The sequence below is a fragment of the Rhinopithecus bieti genome, unplaced genomic scaffold, assembly GCF_001698545.2.
Source record: "Rhinopithecus bieti isolate Rb0 unplaced genomic scaffold, ASM169854v2 scaffold_9693, whole genome shotgun sequence".
Taxonomy (NCBI): Eukaryota; Metazoa; Chordata; class Mammalia; order Primates; family Cercopithecidae; genus Rhinopithecus; species Rhinopithecus bieti.
In genome coordinates, this window is record NW_016806178.1 from 781,185 (window position 1) to 798,778 (window position 17,594).

General features: G+C 56.7%; 2 protein-coding genes across 7 annotated transcripts; one reads left to right on the top strand and one right to left on the bottom strand.

The window, feature by feature from the left end:
* CPLX3 (complexin 3) lies at positions 1-4,665 on the top strand. Of its 2 annotated transcripts, XM_017874953.1 has the most exons (4): positions 31-313; positions 1,471-1,558; positions 3,541-3,814; positions 4,381-4,653. In XM_017874953.1, exons 1-3 carry the CDS (start codon positions 150-152, stop codon positions 3,763-3,765), a joined length of 477 nt encoding a protein of 158 aa, XP_017730442.1. In that variant the 5' UTR covers positions 31-149; the 3' UTR covers positions 3,766-3,814; positions 4,381-4,653. The 2 variants fall into 2 exon arrangements, with proteins under 2 accessions (XP_017730441.1, XP_017730442.1); XM_017874952.1 differs by having other exon boundaries at positions 1-313; positions 3,541-4,665.
* Positions 4,666-10,166: 5,501 nt separating this feature from the next.
* ULK3 (unc-51 like kinase 3) lies at positions 10,167-17,181 on the bottom strand. 5 transcript variants are annotated; one of them, XM_017874956.1, is made up of 17 exons: positions 16,979-17,074; positions 16,523-16,651; positions 16,257-16,397; positions 16,051-16,171; positions 15,382-15,486; positions 14,478-14,621; positions 14,212-14,294; positions 13,539-13,694; positions 13,249-13,354; positions 12,972-13,012; positions 12,607-12,709; positions 12,403-12,467; positions 12,224-12,302; positions 12,110-12,150; positions 11,708-11,755; positions 11,410-11,476; positions 10,167-11,285 (listed from the first exon to the last, which is right to left on the bottom strand). In XM_017874956.1, exons 4-17 carry the CDS (start codon positions 16,142-16,144, stop codon positions 11,269-11,271), a joined length of 1,149 nt encoding a protein of 382 aa, XP_017730445.1. In that variant the 5' UTR covers positions 16,145-16,171; positions 16,257-16,397; positions 16,523-16,651; positions 16,979-17,074; the 3' UTR covers positions 10,167-11,268. The 5 variants fall into 5 exon arrangements, with proteins under 5 accessions (XP_017730445.1, XP_017730446.1, XP_017730448.1 ...); XM_017874957.1 differs by having other exon boundaries at positions 16,516-16,651; XM_017874959.1 differs by lacking the exon at positions 16,523-16,651 and having other exon boundaries at positions 16,051-16,094; positions 16,979-17,181.
* Positions 17,182-17,594: the final 413 nt, after the last annotated feature.

Sequence of the window (17,594 nt, forward strand, 5' to 3'; positions counted from 1 at the left end):
CGGGCGGGGGCGGGCGGCGGGCGGCGCCAAGCGTGGGGCGCGGGCCCGCGGCGGGAGCTGTCCGCGAGACCTAGTGCTGAAGTAGGCGCGGACGTGCCCGGTGCCTAGCGCGTGGTAGCAGGCGCCCAGTGCCCCAGCCGGCGAAGACCATGGCGTTTATGGTGAAGACCATGGTGGGCGGCCAGTTGAAGAACCTCACTGGGAGCCTAGGAGGCGGCGAGGACAAGGGGGATGGGGACAAGTCGGCAGCGGAAGCTCAGGGCATGAGCCGGGAGGAGTACGAGGAGTATCAGAAGCAACTGGTGGAAGAGAAGTGAGTGGGATTCCTTCTTGGCTCCAACGACCTCCCCCTCCCCAACCCCACAACTGCTCAGTCCATCCCCGGGCCAGCCTCAGGTTCCAATCCCCTCTCCCCTACCTTCCTAGACACGGTAAGAGACCGGGAGGTGTCCTCTACACTGCCCCCAGACCCATCCCATCTCAAACCCAAAACCCCGCTCCAGCTTCATACTCTGGCCAAGGGGGAGTGGGGGAAGGGGCGACCGGAGTCTGGGACGAGGAGGGGGATGCACGTGCGTTTCTGACGAAACAATAATCCCTTAATCCGATCTGGTCCCAGCCGCCTATGTCTTCCAACTGGGGCTCCTCTGAGCTTGAGGCTCTGAAAAAAGTGGTGCAGCCGAGGAGGCTCAGAGTCGCGGAGGCAGACCCTGAGATGGGGGCACTCACAGACATTGAGCCTACTTGTGCGCCTGCAGTGCTGGGACAGTTTGGGGCTGGATTCTGCTGCTAGACTACTTGGGTTCAGAGCCTGGCTTTGCCTATTAGCTGGGTAACTTTAGGCAAGTTACTTAACCTTTCTGTGCCTCTGTTTCCTTTTCTGGAAAGTGGGGATGGTAATCATAATACATGTCTTGTATATTTATGAAGATTAAATGCCAATGCATGTAAACTGTTTAGCAGCACCTGGCACATGATAAAGTCTCATAAATGATAGCTATTATTTCACTTAATCCTGATACCAGTTTTGTGAGTTGCAAAACTTTATCCCCATTTTACAGAAGAGGAAGGTAAGTGACTTACCTAAGGATATATTTAAAATGGTAGTGGAGCTGGGGTGTGAACCCAAGTTTGGCCTGAATACTTTTCCCTACACGACATAGCTTCTCAGTGAGGGAACAACAGACCAAGTTGAAGGCCATGAGGGACAAATAATTAGGGTCTGCAGAGAGAACCAGACAGACTGTCACCTTGGCCCCCTAGTTCCATCCAGCAGCAGAGACAACAAAGGGCACTGTGATGGGGAGAGGCAGCAGAGACCTGGCTGTCCTGGTTGGAGTGCCTTTGCTACACACAGGGACCAATGCAGCAGTGCTGCCAGGACTCAGAGACCCCTTCTGTCCCTCCCTCGAAGACTCCAACTCCCCTCTTTCTGCCCTCATGGTGACTCTGCCCCCGGTGACCCTGCAGGATGGAGCGGGATGCACAGTTCACACAGAGGAAGGCAGAGCGGGCTACACTGCGGAGCCACTTCCGAGACAAATACCGGCTACCCAAGGTAAGCTGGCCCTGGCTGCAAGGCACATCTGGGACCCTGAGCTCTGGGTTCTCAACTCCTTCGCCCCATTCTGGGCACCATAGCCCTCAGTTCTAAGACTCACAGGGTGCTTGGTTAGATCCTTCCTTCTCATTCATTTGTTCATTTATTCATTCGCTCACTCATAGTTAATCTGTGCCCACCAAGGGCCAGGGCTTTGTGCTGAGGGGACCCCAGTTCTCATGAAACTGACAGGTCTGTATTTCTGGAGCCAATCTAGGCCTCTTCTCTCCTCCACCTCCCCCCCCCCCGTACCCCCACCAAGCCTAGGCCAGGCCTGGGCAGAGGAAGACACAGGGGAGGCAGAAAGCAGTAGATTTGACTGCAGAAGTGAGTGCTCTGGGGGTTTCTGAACCTACTGGAGGGCAGAACTTACTTAAGGTGGGGGAGAGAAGCCCTATGTGTGCCAAGTACTTGACCTTCATTTTCTCATCTAACCCCCAATAATGCTGCCAGGCAGCTATCACCCACAGCCACAAATGATGAAACTAAGGCTCAGAGAGATGGAGGGACTTGGCTAAGATCATACAGCCAGTGAGCCATGGAGCTGGGACCAGCCCTCAAGCTGGTGAATATGAGCCTGCCTTTGCTCTAGGGCCCCAGGCTGCTTTCCAGAGTATGGAGTCTGCCTGTAGAGAGCCAAGTACCCCCTTAGCTGGCCAAGCAGCCAGAGAGTATGTCTCAGGAGATCCCTGCCCCCATGCTCCCCTGAGCAGTGCAGCACCAGAAGGGCATGTAAGTGTGCTGCTCCTGTTGTCTAAGGAGGGGACTGAAGCACAAATCTCTCCCAGAATATCACCCTAGTGCACCCAGAACTGTGCTGGACTCGGGAAAATAGCACAGGGCTATAGTGCTCCTGATTTTGATCTTCCACTTGAATTGAATGACCAAATATATGAACATCACATTCACTTATTCAACAAATATTTACTAAGTCCCCAGCTGCTTTTGACTGCCCACAGGGCACCAATCTTTTGGAAATCTCTCACAGGGAAAAACCGGTCCAGAAAGCCTGCCTCACTGCAAACTCTCCTGGAAATAAAGTCATTCCTCAGATACTTGTGCTAGGCATATAAGAGACACCTGCCATCAGGGAAGTCAGAGTTGAGCAGAAGAACCAAGACTTGGATGCAACTGAGTAGGACATGAGGCGCCCCCCAGAAGAACAGTGAAGGGCCATGGCCATCGTAGGTGCCATGCAAAAAAACACAGATGTTGGAATCAGTGACATAGGTTTGAATCTAGCTCCCCAACATCCTACCTGTGTGACCTTGGACAATTTAAGTTACTTAAGTTAGTTAAGTAACTTAAATTTAAAGTAAGTTACCTAAATCCTGTAAGCCTCAATTTCCTTATTTGTGAAGTTAGAGTAACAATACCTACCTACCTCACAGGGTCATTATGAGAATTAAAGGCACCCAGCTCAACATCTGCCATGTAATAGATGTAATAGATGTTTGATAAATGGTACCCATCACTATTTTTGGTTACACCCTTAAGCATAACAAGAATCAAAACATGACTTAGCTGACTGTAACAGTGTGACTCATAAGTATTTTCATTTTGTCTTTACTCGCTGTGCTGGTCCTTCAGTATCTCAGAGTGAAATAAGGTAATATGAAAGGTCTCCATGTCCAAGCATCCAAAGATTGATCCTGGGATGTGGGGGTGGGAGCTGAGCTCACTGGAACATGGGGCTCAAAAATCTAGGGGCCGGGCACGGTGGCTCACTCCTGTATTCCTAGCACTTTGGGAGGCCAAGGTGGGCATATCACTTGAGCCCAGGAGTTTGAGACCAGTGTGGGCAACATAGGGAGACCTCATCTCTACAAAAAAATAAGAGAGAATCTAGGGGCCTGGAACCCAGACCAAGCCTCCTCCCTGTCCTCTCAACTCTGGGTTCTCACAGACTTCCACTCCACCCCACCCTCTCTTCCCTTCAGAACGAGACAGATGAGAGCCAGATCCAGATGGCAGGTGGAGATGTGGAGCTGCCGCGGGAGCTGGCCAAGATGATCGAGGAGGACACAGAGGAGGAGGAGGAGAAGGCCTCAGTCCTTGGGCAGCTAGCCAGCCTTCCTGGCTTGGACCTGGGCTCACTCAAGGACAAGGCCCAGGCCACACTGGGGGACCTCAAGCAATCAGCTGAGAAGTGTCACGTAATGTGACCACTTCCCCGGGGTTACCCACTGGGCTGGGCCCCCATGAGGGCTGAAAGTATGTCAACTTCCAGAGACCCATACTCCATTTGGGGCTTTGTTTTCCTTGCCCCATCCTAGTTCCAAGACCTTTCCCATCCATGCCTCAACCCTATCTTCTGGTTTTTTCCTCTCTGCTGGGAGCAAAGCCCCCATCTTCACCTTACTCTTCAGGACCCTCCCCGCCAGCTCAGCCTGTGGAGGCCTCCCAAGATTGCAGGAATATGCCCATCCCTCTCTGGCCATGGCCCCAAGTTCCTGCACACAAGAGCACCCACAGAAAGACACACACAGGACACAAAACCCCTGGCACGTTCAGAGACAGAAGCCACAGATGCATCCCAGCACACACAGACATGCACGCACAGGCCAGCTCCCTTGCGTGTCCAGCCCCTCTAGACACCAACACTGAGATACTCTCAGAGAGAGCTTGGGCAGATACCCTGGGCAGACAGGAGGCCTGAGTTCCAGTCTCCACCTTTATTGTTCTTGAAAGCCCCTGCTCTCTCTGAGCCTTATTTCATCACCTGTAAATTGGGAATGGCCTGAATGATTTCTAAGGCTCTTTCTGGTTTGGACTTTCAGAGCCAAGCCCACACCCCTCCTTGGGCAGGGCAGCAGCTACCACCACAGCCTCCAGTGGCTGCCACTGTGAGCTCTGGGAGCCAGAGTGATGCTGTGTGAGAGGCAGAGTGCCAAGGATGAAGCTGGCACTGAACAGTAAGCGGCTCCAGGCCTTCTCTGGGCCCAGGGCCCAGCCAATTTCTGTTCTGTTCCTGTAGAACTTTCTCTGGATTCCATAGCTGGAATCTCCTCTCCTAACTCAGTGAAAAATAAAAATCCCAAATGGTGTGCCTACCTTCCCACTTCTTACTGGCTTCCAGGAGTCTTGGAGTTCACAGCTCCCCCGAGCCTGCCTTAAAGGGGTGTCCTCCACCCCACAACCTACAGCTTCACAGGAGGGAGGAGGCATCCAGTGCTAGGAGTGGAAGTGTCTCCAGCTCTGTTCTCTGGGGGCCCTGGGTGAAGGTGGGGTCTGGGGCCTATGAAATAGGTCTGGCTTTGAGGAGGATGGAGCAGCCTCATTATGTGGGGAAGATAGGACCTCTGGGGCGTCACTGAGACCACAGGTGGGGCCGGGGCTGGACCGCAGCTGTCTTGGGTGCCTGTGCTACACCCCTCCTCACCCTGGAGATGGAAGATGTGCAAAAAGAAAGGAGGCAGGGCAACTGCATTCCAGTCCCACACTGTGATGACTTTGAGCCTGTCCTTTCCCTCCTTGAGCCTGTCTTGCTTATCCCCTGTAAAATGAAGAGTCCCCCCTCCCCAAAATAGTAATAATACATGTTTCAAACGGTGACCGTTTGTAAGGCATGTGACAAACTATCAATAAATGTAACTCATTCTTTTAAAAAAATGAAGAGCCCAGATCTCATCCCGCTCACCTGTGGCAGGCGCTGAGGGGCAGGGGGCAGGGGAGGTTTCAGAAACCAGCCAGGAAGCTCCCCAAGCAGGTCACCCCTGGGGCCTGGGCAGGAGGAAGGTGCTACGGGGGCCAACTGCAGGTGCCCCACCCCGAGGTCCAGGGCCCAGCCTGTGAGGAAGCCAGCCAAGGTTCACAGGCAGGAGCGGCCATCTGAGGGTTGGGTTTCAAGGGCAAAGTTTCCATGAGATCTGCTTTGTAAAATAAGAACAAAGCACATCGAACCTGTACAGGAAGTCATGGGGGGCTGGAAGAGGGGAGAGAGGGCAGGAAGAGACACAGGCCCAGCCCTGGAGTGTCCCCAGGGAACAGGCCTGGGCCTCTGAGCTACTCCTGAGCTCGTCCCGGGCCAGGGCCTCCTCCTGACCTTCTCAGAGCTGGAGGAGACCCAAGCCAGAGCCCCAAGCTGGGTAGGGGGGTCATGGGCTGCCTCTGCAGCATCAGCAGCAAGGCCCACGTCAGCACTCCACCCTCCGGGGCCTTCTGCCTAATGGGATTGGACAGACCCCTTCCCCCTCAGTGTTTTGCAGGGCTGAGAGGGAGAGGGCGGAGAGGGTGGTGGGCAGTGGGCGCTGGGGGACGTGTGCTTCCTGAACCCTGTCAAAGCAAGGCTGGTTGGAACCTGGATTAAAGATCGGGAGCTGGATTAAAGAAAGGGAAACATTTGTTTCCCCTTCACCCTGGGAACGGAACCCCAAGAAACCTTGACTGGTTTGCACTACCCCTGGAATGGGGTGGAGGAGGCTGTGGGGCTCAGATAGAGATGGACAATGAGGGCAGGCTGAGGGGTCCCCAGCTCTGTTGGGCATGCCTGGCCTCCCTTCTTCCTTCCCCCTCCCCATCAGCCCTGTAATCTGGGTCTCTGTCAGTCTGCACCCCTCTCACCTGTGTGCCCTCACCCACTGCCGCTCTGCTGACTCAGTGCCTGTCCTGTACCCGCCCGCAGCTGGGGGCTGACTTGGCCCAACTGGAGCTCCTCCTCTGCACCTGCCCCCAACTCCCAAGCCCTTAGGGCCTGAATACATCAACTACTACTGTCTTCCCAAGCTGTTCCTACCCTTTCTTATTTAGACAATCCAATGTCTAAATAGGATATTTACATATTTGTCCTGTGACTGGTCCACCCACCTGGTGTGATGTGAGGGCCACAGAGTCATTTGCCACCAAAACTTCCCATTTCACCCTCTGCTAGAACCCCATTAGTACCCTGCAGCTTCATGACTCTGATGTTTATGGCCTGCTCCTTCCTTCCCTTCCCTCCTCCTCCTTTCTTTTTGTTTTCTCTTTTTTTTTTTGAGACGGAGTCTCGCCTGTGTCGGCCTGCGGCTGGGAGTGGCAGGGGGCCGGATCTCAGCTCACTGCCAAGCCTTCCGCTGCCTCCCGGGGTCACGCCATTCTCTTGCCCCTCAGCCTCCCAAGTAGCTGGGGACTACAGGCACCCGCCACCGTCACACGGCTAGTTTTTTGGCATTTTTAGTAGAGACAGAGTTTCACCATGCTTAGCCAGGATTGCGTCTCGATCTCACTGGACTTGTGATCTGCCCCGCTCTCGGGCCTCCCAAAGTGCTGGCGTATTACAGCTTTGAGCCTCACCCGTTGCCCGCCTTTTTTTTTTTGGAGACGGAGTCTTGCTCTGGTCACCCAGGCCTGGAGTGCAGTGATCTCGGCTCACTGCAAGCTCCGCCTCCCGGGTTCACGCCATTCTCCTGCCTCAGCCTCCCAAGTAGCTGGGACTACAGGTGCCCGCCACCACTCCCGGCTAATTTTTTGTATTTTAGTAGAGACGGGGTTTCACTGTGTTAGCCAGGATGGTCTCGATCTCCTGATCTCATGATCCGCCCACCTCGGCCTCCCAAAGTGCTGGGATTACAGGCGTGAGCCACCGCGCCCGGCCCCTTTCCCTCCTTTTCTTTTCCCCTTTCCTTCCTCCTTCATACCCTTGTGGGCAGTCTGAGCATACAAAAAATGTTAAAAGATAGTTAAGAAAGCCCCTCCAACTTCCCCAAACCCCTTCAGTGGGAGGGAAGAGGCAAAGATGGTTGCCTGTTCCGCCACCTCTCACCCTCAGAGGCTCTGGTTCCACAATGCAAAAGATTTCAGGGAAACCCTGCCCAAGAAGCCTGCAGTCCCCTACTCCTACCTTCTACCCACCCGGACAGCTCAGGCCCAGTTGCCAGCAAGAAGAGGGTGCCAAGAAACAAGTGACTTTCCCAAGGCCAGTTGGTCCCCCGGGAGGAACTGGGGAGGGTGACCAGGGTTTGGAGCATGGAGGATCTCCTGTTCCCTCGACAGCCAGATGGTTCCTCCTCAGACACCAGAGGCCCCAGGCAGGCACTGAGGACACCTGGGACATGCTTGTCAGCTGAGCCGAGCTGCTGACACTGCCTGTTGACCCAGCTGACACTCAGCTGTGAGGCTGGGGCTTCTGTCCTCTATCCCACAGACCTGAGGTGGGGCTGGAGGTGTAGTCACAGGGCCCATGGCCGTGCCTCCAACCCAGTGCCTGCCAGGCAGAGCTGTCCCCAGAGGCCATTTGAGGTTTGAGATCAGGGGAGCAGCAGCAGCACTGAGGAGGCCTCAGCCTCATTCAGCAGGAGCTGCGCCTGCATGTGTGCTCATGAGCGTGTGTGTGGGGCCTGCGGGGGTTTATGAGCCTGCACACGGCTGTCTTTTGTCTGTGGGATCTGCTGTGTGTAGGTGCAGGGATGAGTTCCTCTAGGGAAGCTGTCATTGGTGTGCTCCTTCCCTCAGGCCCCAGCCTCGGTGTTGGGCCATTGCCCTTTCAGGGAGGGCTGGGACAGCAACCCGGCCTCTGGGGACAAGAGCCCTTCTAGATGACCTTCCACAGGAACAAAGGTTCTATGTCCTCTCCCACATCCCAGGTAAAGAGGATAAAGAAGGGCCAGATGGACACCTGGGTACCTCTATCTGCTCCTGAGGCCCATCTGTGTCTTCCAGGGCTGGCCCCGTGGGAGAAGGCTCGGGTGCTTCCCTTAGCTTGGCCCAGGGCTGGCTCTGTGCTTGGGTGACTGGGATAGAGGTGGGAGGACAGGGCAGTCCCCTGAACGTTGCTGGGAGGTAGCCATCCTGCTTTATGCACCTTCAGAGTGTTGAAAGTGAGAGGCGAAAACAACTCTGTCTCCTAAGAAGGAAAACATGACCTTTGGAAAGTGGATCTGCACGTTTCCTACAGGCTTCTGCCATTAGAAGCAAGCCCTGACCCTACTCGCCCCAGCCTCCGACTGGGCTGCCTCCCTGCTTGGCAGGCGGCTTGGACACAGGAAAAACCTAGAGGCCATCTAGATGTTTTATTCAAGGAGGGCCCCTTCCCAGAGGCTCCTCCAGCAGCCTCAGTCCCCAGGCCTTTCCGGTACTGAGTCCTCCCTGTGGGGGCCCACTGCTCTCCACACCTACTTGAATAAGAACTTCAGGCCTCTGTTCTCAGCCAGCGAATACAGTGATCACAAATAAGCAACTGGGGTTGATGGGCCAACCCTCTCTCTATCACCCTTCAAGTCTCTCCTCTAGTCTTCCATCTCGTCTTCCATTTCCACTCTTCCTCCCATCTTTTTTGTTTTTTGAGACGGAGTCTCGCTCTGTCACCAGGCTGGAGTGTGGTGGCGCAATCTCGGCTCACTGCAACCTCTGCCTCCTGGGTTCAAGTGATTCTCCTGCCTCAGCCTCCCGAGTAGCTGCGACTACAGGCGCCTGCTACCACGCCCGGCTAATTTTCGTATTTTCAGTAGAGACAGGGTTTCACCATGTTGCCCAGGGGGGTCTCCATCTCCTGACCTCGTGATCCACCTGCCTTGGCCTTGCAAAGTGCTGGGATTACAGGCATGAGCCACCATGCCCAACCCCTCCCATCTTCTCAATTCATCCACCCAACCAGGTCCATTCATTCCCCTCCTGTTCCCTCACTTTATATATTGAGGCTTTTTTGTCTGGCCCATTTCCAGAGATAATCTGAAGTACATTTCTCTCCCTAGATCTTAAAGTCACATTTTATTGTATTCTTACTGTATGCCATGCCCATGTGCAATATCTCACTACAAATTCCCATGGGGCCCTTATCCTCAACCTCATTTTATGAAGAAACAGGCTAATGGATGGATCCCAAACTTCAAGGCCAAGTAGCAGAGCCAGAATTCTAGCAGCTCCTCCTGCCCTCTGAGACACTGCTCCCCACTGCCCCCCGATGGCCAGGCCAGGGGCTTCAGGGAGAATAGTTCCCAGGGTCTGTTCCCATCCAGGTATGGAAAACCCTGGGATGACTGAGCAACCCGCGGGGAATGGGTAAGTCTAAGGAACTGCTCCCCTGCTGGCTGCCGGGGGATGTGCTCCCCTCCTACTCCCAACAAGTGCTGATCAGATTGACACCTGGGGTGTGTGTGGGGTTGCGGGAAGGCCAGGGTACAGAGTCTGCTGGAAACGGAGCTCCTGGGGGCTGGGTGTGAGCATACCTTAAAAGATGCCCTTTCCCCCAGTCCAGCCCACTGCTCCCTCACTAGCCCAGGGTAAGAAGGGGTAGGAGGCCAAGAGATCCTGTCTGGGGTGAGACAGCGTGCAGTGTAGAGGGCAGAGCATTTTGGAAGATTGCACTCCTGGAGCTGAGCTGAGGAGCAAAGAGGGAAAAAGGCTTCCCAGCTCCCAGGCCTGTGCTCCTCTCCCCACCGGTCGCCTGGGTGTGGGCAGGAATGACCCTGGTCAGCCTTTCTCCTGGATCCCTGGGGGCTGAGGGCATCATTCTCAGCATTCCCCTCCACCCCGTGACCTCCCCAACCCTACCTCAGCTTCCCCAGCTTTTGCTGCAGCTTTTGCTTGCCCCAGCCTGTGGGCAGCGGCCCCCCTCCTGTTGTTCTTAAGGCAAGAAGAGATGCCCAAGTAAAGAAAATAATTTAATAGAGAAACAGTGAATTATACTCTTCACACTCAGCCTCCTGCAGGGAGGACAGACAACTCTTGCCCAAGGAGGCATTTAAGGGCAGAAGGGCTAGAAATCACCAACACCCGCTGATTATTTAAAAGAAACTCTCAAATACATTATTTTCCAGGTTAAATTCACTTTGTCCTCATAAGTGCCCATGCTGTGGGCTGTGGCGTTATCAGCCCCATTGAAGAGATGGGGAGACCCCGGCCCACAAAGGGGAAGGGGTTTGCCCAGGGCTCCAGTGGCAGAGTAGGCCTAGAAGTGGGTAGCCTGGAGTGCATTGGGTCAGACCGTCTCCCTCTCCCAGGCTCAAACTCCAGCACAAGGCCCGCGCTGTGGCTAGTGTGGGGCCCAAAGAGGAACGGAGGTGGGAGAGATGAGGACCAAGGAACCTTCCTGAGTGCTCCCTAGGCCAGGGCAGGAACAAGAAATGGGTTTCTTAAATTTGCCCCACCCCGAAAGATACAACTTTCATGCTTGAAGGATTAATTTGAAGTACCGAGATGGCGGGCAGGTGTGAGTTCCCAGAAAGACTGGTGGGTTCTGTGGGGCTGAGTGCATACTGTGGGGTGGGTGGTCCCTGAGGGGTGCTGGAGTGCCCCATTCCAGTGCAAGGAGGAGCTGAGTCGGAATAAGGGGTCCCGGGAAGGGCAGGCCAGGGGCACAGCTGCCTGCTGGCAGGGCGAGGGCAAGCACAGAAGTGCCCTGCAGGGGCCCCTTGCCCTCTTCTCAGAGCAAAAAAATGATAGACGGCTGCATGCTCCAAAACTGACAGGCACAGGACCCAGTAACCACTGAATAACAAAGGTCTCATGAAAGAAGTGCTGTTCTCCCAGAGTCCTGCCCTCCCCTCCAGCACACAGCACAGCCATCAAACTGTATGTGGGGTGCAGAGTAACCCGAGGGAGTCTGGGGACTCTGGAATGTGGGGGTCTCAGCACTGTCTACCCAAGAAGCCTGCTCGCCAGGGCTGCAGTGGGCCACTTCATTCTTGGCGTCAGCCTAGGTTAGTGTCCCTCTGCTCCAGATGGCTCACGTCTGTCCAGTCATTCTTCTGGGGTCACTGTAGGGTACAAGCTATGGGGGGGAGGGAGGCAATGGGGGAGGGTCAGTCTCAGGTCTTTGGTAAGAGAGGCAGAACCCAGGGCCCCCAGCCCTCACCCCTCTTTGGATGGAGGATCGACCCCAGGGCAAGACTCACAGCTACGAACAGATTCCGACAGTCCCTCTTTGTCCAGGGTATCGGCTTCCCAGCGAGATTCCCTCATCTGTGGGATGTGAAAGCAGCACAAGGGATGAGAGGCAGCCAGAAGGCAGACACACGAGCCACAGCGCACAGTGCTGAGCAAGAGAGAGAGTGAAGGGCAGATACAGGGACAGGGAGGCCTGCAGAGGAGGCGGGAGAGCAGACATACACCAGCAGGGTAGGGATGACAGCCACAAGCAGAGAGCAATAGAACCCACAGACCCTAGCCCCAGCGTGGCCCCCATGTGCCCACCTTGACCTGCTCCTTCAGGTATTCAGCTCGGGCCATGAGGTTCTGAACCTGCCAAGGAAAGATATGCCCTTGGGTGTGGGGGAGAGTGGCGGGGGGTGGGGTTTCAAAGGGAACTCCTCCTCAACCCTGATGCTCTCCAGAACCCTCTGCCCCGTCAGAACAACTTGCCTCCTGAGTCCCTTATCTGCTCCTTCCTCCAGGAAGCCTTCCCAGACTGTTTGCTGCTGGGTTCCCAGATCCTCCATTGCCCTGTCTGAGTACCCCAGCCCTATGGTTTTGACTTTCAGACCTGGAACACCCTGAGAGTGGGACATTCCAGAGGGAACCCAAAGAGATCCCCACAGGTAAGAGCAAAGAAAGGGGAAGAGGAAGCCTCCCAACCCTCTCAAGCTCAGTGGGCACCTCAGTGTGAAGCAGCTCCCGCCTCCGGCCCGGGGGCTCCGCTGTAAAGAGAGGGCGTGTGGTGAGGGCAGGGCAGCCAGGGGCCCTCTGGGGGGCAGAAATGGGGGCCCTCACCTGCCAGCAGCAGCAGCAGCTCCCCCAGACTATGCTGGTACAGGTCCAGGGCATCCTGCTCCCCACCAGCGGCCTCCTCCTGCAGCCACGAGGACACCAGGCTGCTTAGGGTCATGGCCTGGATATCTCCCCGCCCCGCCCCATCCCGTCCCACCTAGACCCTTCTCACTGGCACAAACCTTGGCCATGGCAGCTGAAGCCACTTCCAGGGCAGCTAGGAGGCGTGGCTTGTCCCGGGCCATCTCTGGGATGAGTGGAAAGGCTCAGGGTGGGGGAAGCAACCTGCCTGTTCCCTGCAGGATGCCTCTCCCCACCCACCTCCCCCTCAGGCTGTGGGGAGGTTTGCTGGGGCCCCTGGGGTCAGCCAGGAACAGGAAGTCTACCTCTGAGCAGATCTCGGGCAGAGGTCCCCTGCCTCAGCAGGGCCTGATTGGAGGAGGAGACGATGGCCTTGAGCTCCTCGGCCCTGGCCATGTACTGCCCCACCTGTAGCAGGGAAAGGGTCTGAGGAGGTGCTGTCTCACCCGCTGCCCTTGCCAGAACCCACATCCAAGTTCTCCCTCTGCATTGTTAGTGACTGCCTCAAGCTATAAACATGTCAGGGAGCAAATGAGGCTGGCCTGACCCATTCTGAGCTCTGTGTTGCAGGAGAGGAAGTTCCAATTCTAAGACAGCCATTCCCCAGGGGCCCTGAGATCTCAGGGCCTTACCCCCGCCCCCCCACTTCCTCATGGGGACTCTCACCCACCTTTGCCTTAATCGCCTCCTTCCGCTGGGCATCCGCCTCATCTGCAGAAAGTGAGGTCATATGAGGAGTCTGGGAGAACCCCTGCCCCACACCGAACCCTCTGGAATCCCTCCAAACAATATTCCAGGTTTATGCTCTGCTTTATTGCCTACAACATTCTGGATAGAGAACTGGAATCCACCTATTGCAGCCACAGATGACTCCCATCCCTGCTGCAGCCACAGACGACTCCCATCCCTGCTGCACCCAGGGGCTTCAGGCATGGCCTGGGACTCACAGTGCAGGGCAGGTACGAAGAAGTCCAGAGCCTTGCAGTAGAGCGATAAGGCGGCTGCTGCATCCCCCTCCTGGTCTTTCTTCACAGCCTGCACCACCAGGGTGGTCTGGGGGATGGGCAGATCGGGGTCAGGTCCACCTCCCTACCCTCCCACGCTCACCAAGATGGGAGATCAGCTCCCCTGAGCCCACCCTCTGTCTCTGTTGGGCGAGTCACCTATTCACCACCAAAGGGGTCAACAAGACCTTCAGCCCACCCTCAGCCCACCCCAGCCCCACCCGCCTGCTCACTGCTCGATCCAGACTCTCCCTACTGGGCATGTGCTCCAGGTCCACCCAGGGGTGCGCAAAGAAGTCCTGGAAGGAGATGCGACGGCTGGGGTCCCGCTCCAGGAGCCGCTGCAGTAGGTCCCGGCAGTCTCGTGAGAGCAGGGGCCGCGGGGGGAGCTGTAGGGAAGGGAATGGCAGGGACAGATCACACTGGGCTCCAGCCCCTCCACCCCTAGCCCAGGGGTCGGCGAGGAACCCAAGGTATGCGTTGGACAGGTGGGGAACCTAAGACCGAGGAGGAGCAGGTGGGTCAAGATGATGGAGCCAGTGAGGAGCCAGGCCTCCCTCCCTGGGCTCCTGGCGCACCCTCGCTGGAGCCCTGAGGTGAGCTAGACTTGTGTTTCTGGGTCCTTATTTCCCTCCCTGGACTATGTTCCTGGGAAGGTTGGTCTGGCTCTGCTTTGGCTTTCTCCCCACAAGGGCCTGCAAAATAGGCACTGTGCTGCCTGCTGTGGGCTGACCTAAGTCCCTGGGACAGCCCGGCACCTCGACTTCCAGTCTAGAGCATGCCCCTCCACTACAAAGGCAGCCTGGAGCCCACACTCCAGTCTCTGCAGGTGAGAACGAGGTGTAAACCCTCAGGGCCCTGACTCCCTCTGCCCCCCAATGGTCGCTAAGGCCCTGCTAGACCCACCTCGATGACCCGGTTGCTACGGATCTTCTCTTCCAGCTCCAAGAACGACCTGGAGGCAAAGGGGGGCTGCCCGAAGAGGGCTTCTGTGGAAGGGAGGCAGAGCGGAGGCTGGGAGGGAATAGGTCAAGCCTGGCCTGAAGCCCCTCAGCAGGGGTCCTGGGCCAGCAGTCAGTTTTCATCAGAACCCTTCAGGAGTGGCCCAGAGAGGCCTTGCCTGAGGAAACAGTGTAGGCCTCAGGGTGAGAAGCAGGGAAAAAAGGTCTCACCATACAGGATGACCCCGACGGACCAGAGGTCTACGCGGGCGTCATACTGCCGCTGGCACACCATCTCGGGGGCCATGTAGAGTGGGGAGCCACGGAGCACGTGCTTCTCATCCCACGGGGACATGTGCTGTGCAAAACCAAAGTCTGCAGGCAAGAGGTGAGGCAGCAGGGTTTGAATTCCAGCTGCTTCCACTCCTGGCTTGTAAAGCCTCACCCCAGGCTCCTCTCCACCCTCCAGACCCGATCAACCCTATTTCCAAGCCTCTGCTCATCATTAGCCTGGAACACCCTCTCATATCTGCCTCTGGGGTATAAAACCTACCCATCCTGCACAGCTCCCTTGGGCACCTTTTCCTAGGAAGGCCACCTGATCACACTAGCTACATGGATAAGCCCCCACCCTCTCACTGTCCCCCAGGCTTAGGTTTTCCACAGTCTCTGGCCTCCAGTGTCAATTCTTGTCCAAATCTTATCAAGGGTCACCACCTCCTACTCCCCCACCACACACTCTCCTATGTGGCCACAGATGGAGTCACAGACTTGAGCCCCAATTCTGATGACAGACCAAGTCCTGTCCCTGACCACGGAGTGATCCCTGATGCTGGTCACACACTGAACCCCAGCACTGTTCCCAGACTGACCCCCAAACCTGGACACACAGTGAGTCCCAACTCTGGCCACAGACTGAGCCCTAACTCCACCCATTATGCTGTTGGACTTGAGCATGGGTAGCCTGAGAAAGGTTCTGCCTTTTGATGACAGGGTCCAGCCCCAGACTTTGCAGCCTGTTACTCTTTGAGGACTCTATAGAGAGCTCCATGAGAACTAGGGCTGCTGAGTGAGCCCAGGGAGAGGGAGGCCTCTACACTCTCCAAACCTCATCCCTGCTGTTTCAGACACAGACCTGCCAGTTTTAGGTGGGGCTTCTCCAAGGAGCTCAGCAGAATGTTCTGTGGCTTCAGATCCAGATGAGAGATATTGCGTTCATGCAGGAACTGCAGGGCGCTAGCTGAGGAGTGGGACCCACAGAGACAGTTCAGAGCCCATTCCCACCTGCCTCTTGCCTGCCCGGCTCACATCTGCCTCCTCAAGCCTACACAACCCCAGTTCCTGCCTGGTTAGTCTAATGTTTTCCATATAAGCACCAAGATCCCACCACTTCTAGGAGTTTGCCACCTCATCCGAGTGCCCACCCTCCTCCCCTCTGCCCCTTCACAAGTCTCCCCGCCTCTCAGAAGCCTCTCTGGATGCCCCAGTCCTTGAGAATCTTGCTCTTTTCCTTGGCAAAGCACTTGAGTCCTACCTACAGGACTCTGGAATGTTCTACAAGGTCCTTATGTTATGTTCTATGTATGGAAGCCTCAACACCCCACAGAGGGGTATTACTCCCTCATCTGTCCCACAGCATCCCTGAGCAAGGGTTGAGTGTATGAGATAAACAGGACCCTAAAATTTCAGACTGTGCAGGAGGCAGCTGCAATGTGTGCCAAGGCTCTAAGCCTAGGGTAGGGGTGGGATGGTGGGGGGCAGAGAACAAGGGACGGAGTGTCAGGCTGGGGTCACAGTCCTTTACCTAACTGCTGCATGAAGACACGCGCCACCTTCTCAGGCAGAATCCTGCGGGTACGGATGAAGCGAGACAGGTCACCCCCTGCGCAGAACTCCATGATGAGGTAGATATTGTCACTGTCCCACTGTGTTTAGAGGTAGAGAGGCAGCCTGAAGAGAGTGTCCCTTCTCCAGCTCCCTTTTGGCAGCGGCCCCGCCCAAGGCTCGCACCTGAAAGTCTTTCAGCTGCACAATGTGGGGGTGTCGAATGCCCTTGAGGATCTCAATCTCTGTCAGGAGGTTCTCCACCGATGCCTTGTTCAGACTTTTCTTGGCTACACACTTTATGGCAACCACCTCCCGAGTGTCCTTCTGCGGGACAGGAGATTTGCGGGCTCTGCCTTGAGGAGGCCAGGACCTTGCCTGACTGGAAAGGCTCTGTCTGGTTCCCTCTGTCCCCCGACTCCGCCCCCTCCCCGGGTCCACCTACTGCACACCAGCAACGGGCTTCCCAGCTTTCCCTTGTGAGGTCAGTGAGGAATGTTGATTCTGGAGTCCTGGCTTCCCGACCCAGCCTCAGCCTGGTCTTCTCCAACCCTCAGCTAGATGATCCATTTCTTTGCATTCTGGAGTGTTCCCAGCAGAGGCATGTCACTCAGAGTTCCAGAACCGCCCACTCTGCCTCCTAACTGGCTCCAGTCCCAGACTCCTCCCAGCCCACTAGGTAACCTGTTTTGAGCCTGTTCAGCCACTGACCCTGCAGGTGGGTGCAGGTGCGCCCTTTAAGACCTAAGCGTGGCGGTCGGCTCCAACCTCCGCAGAGGGTCTGGCTGGGGCGAAGCCAGCCTCCCGCCCCTAACTGTTCCCACACTGTCGCTAACCTCTCGGAGTCTCCCTGGCCGGCACCAGCCAGGCTAGCTCGGGCGGGCACGGGGCCACCGGCCGGCACCCACCTTGGCGTAGGCCTTGTACACCGTGGCGTACTTGCCGCTGCCCAGGCGCTCGGTGAGGATGAAGCCGTCCAGGCGCGGGGGGCCCCAAACGGGCCCCGCCATCCCGGCCGCCCGCGCCCGCGCAGGCGCTTCCTCGCTGCGGGCGGCGGTTCCGGCGGGTTGGGGGACGGGCCGAGCACGGAGCTGCTCCACGCTGCCCCCAACGCCGCCCGCCGGAAATGCAGCGCGCTTCGGAGACGCGGCTCCGCCCTGCTCCGCCCTGCTCCCAGCGCCCCTCCCCTGTGCCCACACCTTCTCGGGTCATGCGCCCAGCCACTTCCTGCAGGGCCCACGTGGGGACACAGAGGCTCCGCGAGCCTAGAAGTGAGCGGAGGACTGCCGGCGCGGTCTTCGGGGACTCCCAGCGGGCGCAGAGGCGTCTAGAGATCGCCCACGTGAGGACGCGGGCTCCAGAGGAGCGGACGTGTGTGGGGGCGATGGCGTCCGGGAGGCCTCCAGGGCCCCTCCCCAGGACCCGCAGCTCTGAAAGCAGAGGTACTGCAACAAGAAGGCGTCTTTGGAAGAGGCCGCGTTGGCTTCCCGGACCTCCCAGCTGCTTTTCACTTTTCTGAGGAAG

What these genes read in the sequence shown, in the direction of transcription:
- ULK3 (XM_017874955.1), bottom strand. Translation starts at nt 17,080, where the DNA reads ATGGCGGGGCCCGTTTGGGGCCCCCCGCGCCTGGACGGCTTCATCCTC. An exon ending in CGTCGGGGTCATCCTGTATG is followed by an intron (nt 14,295 to 14,477) that starts GTGAGACCTTTT and finishes TCCCTTCCACAG; the next exon opens with AAGCCCTCTTCGGGCAGCCC. An exon ending in AGGAGGCGATTAAGGCAAAG is followed by an intron (nt 12,710 to 12,971) that starts GTGGGTGAGAGT and finishes TCCCTGCTACAG; the next exon opens with GTGGGGCAGTACATGGCCAG.
- CPLX3 (XM_017874952.1), top strand. Translation starts at nt 150, where the DNA reads ATGGCGTTTATGGTGAAGACCATGGTGGGCGGCCAGTTGAAGAACCTC. An exon ending in AAGCAACTGGTGGAAGAGAA is followed by an intron (nt 314 to 1,470) that starts GTGAGTGGGATT and finishes GTGACCCTGCAG; the next exon opens with GATGGAGCGGGATGCACAGT. An exon ending in ACAAATACCGGCTACCCAAG is followed by an intron (nt 1,559 to 3,540) that starts GTAAGCTGGCCC and finishes TCTTCCCTTCAG; the next exon opens with AACGAGACAGATGAGAGCCA.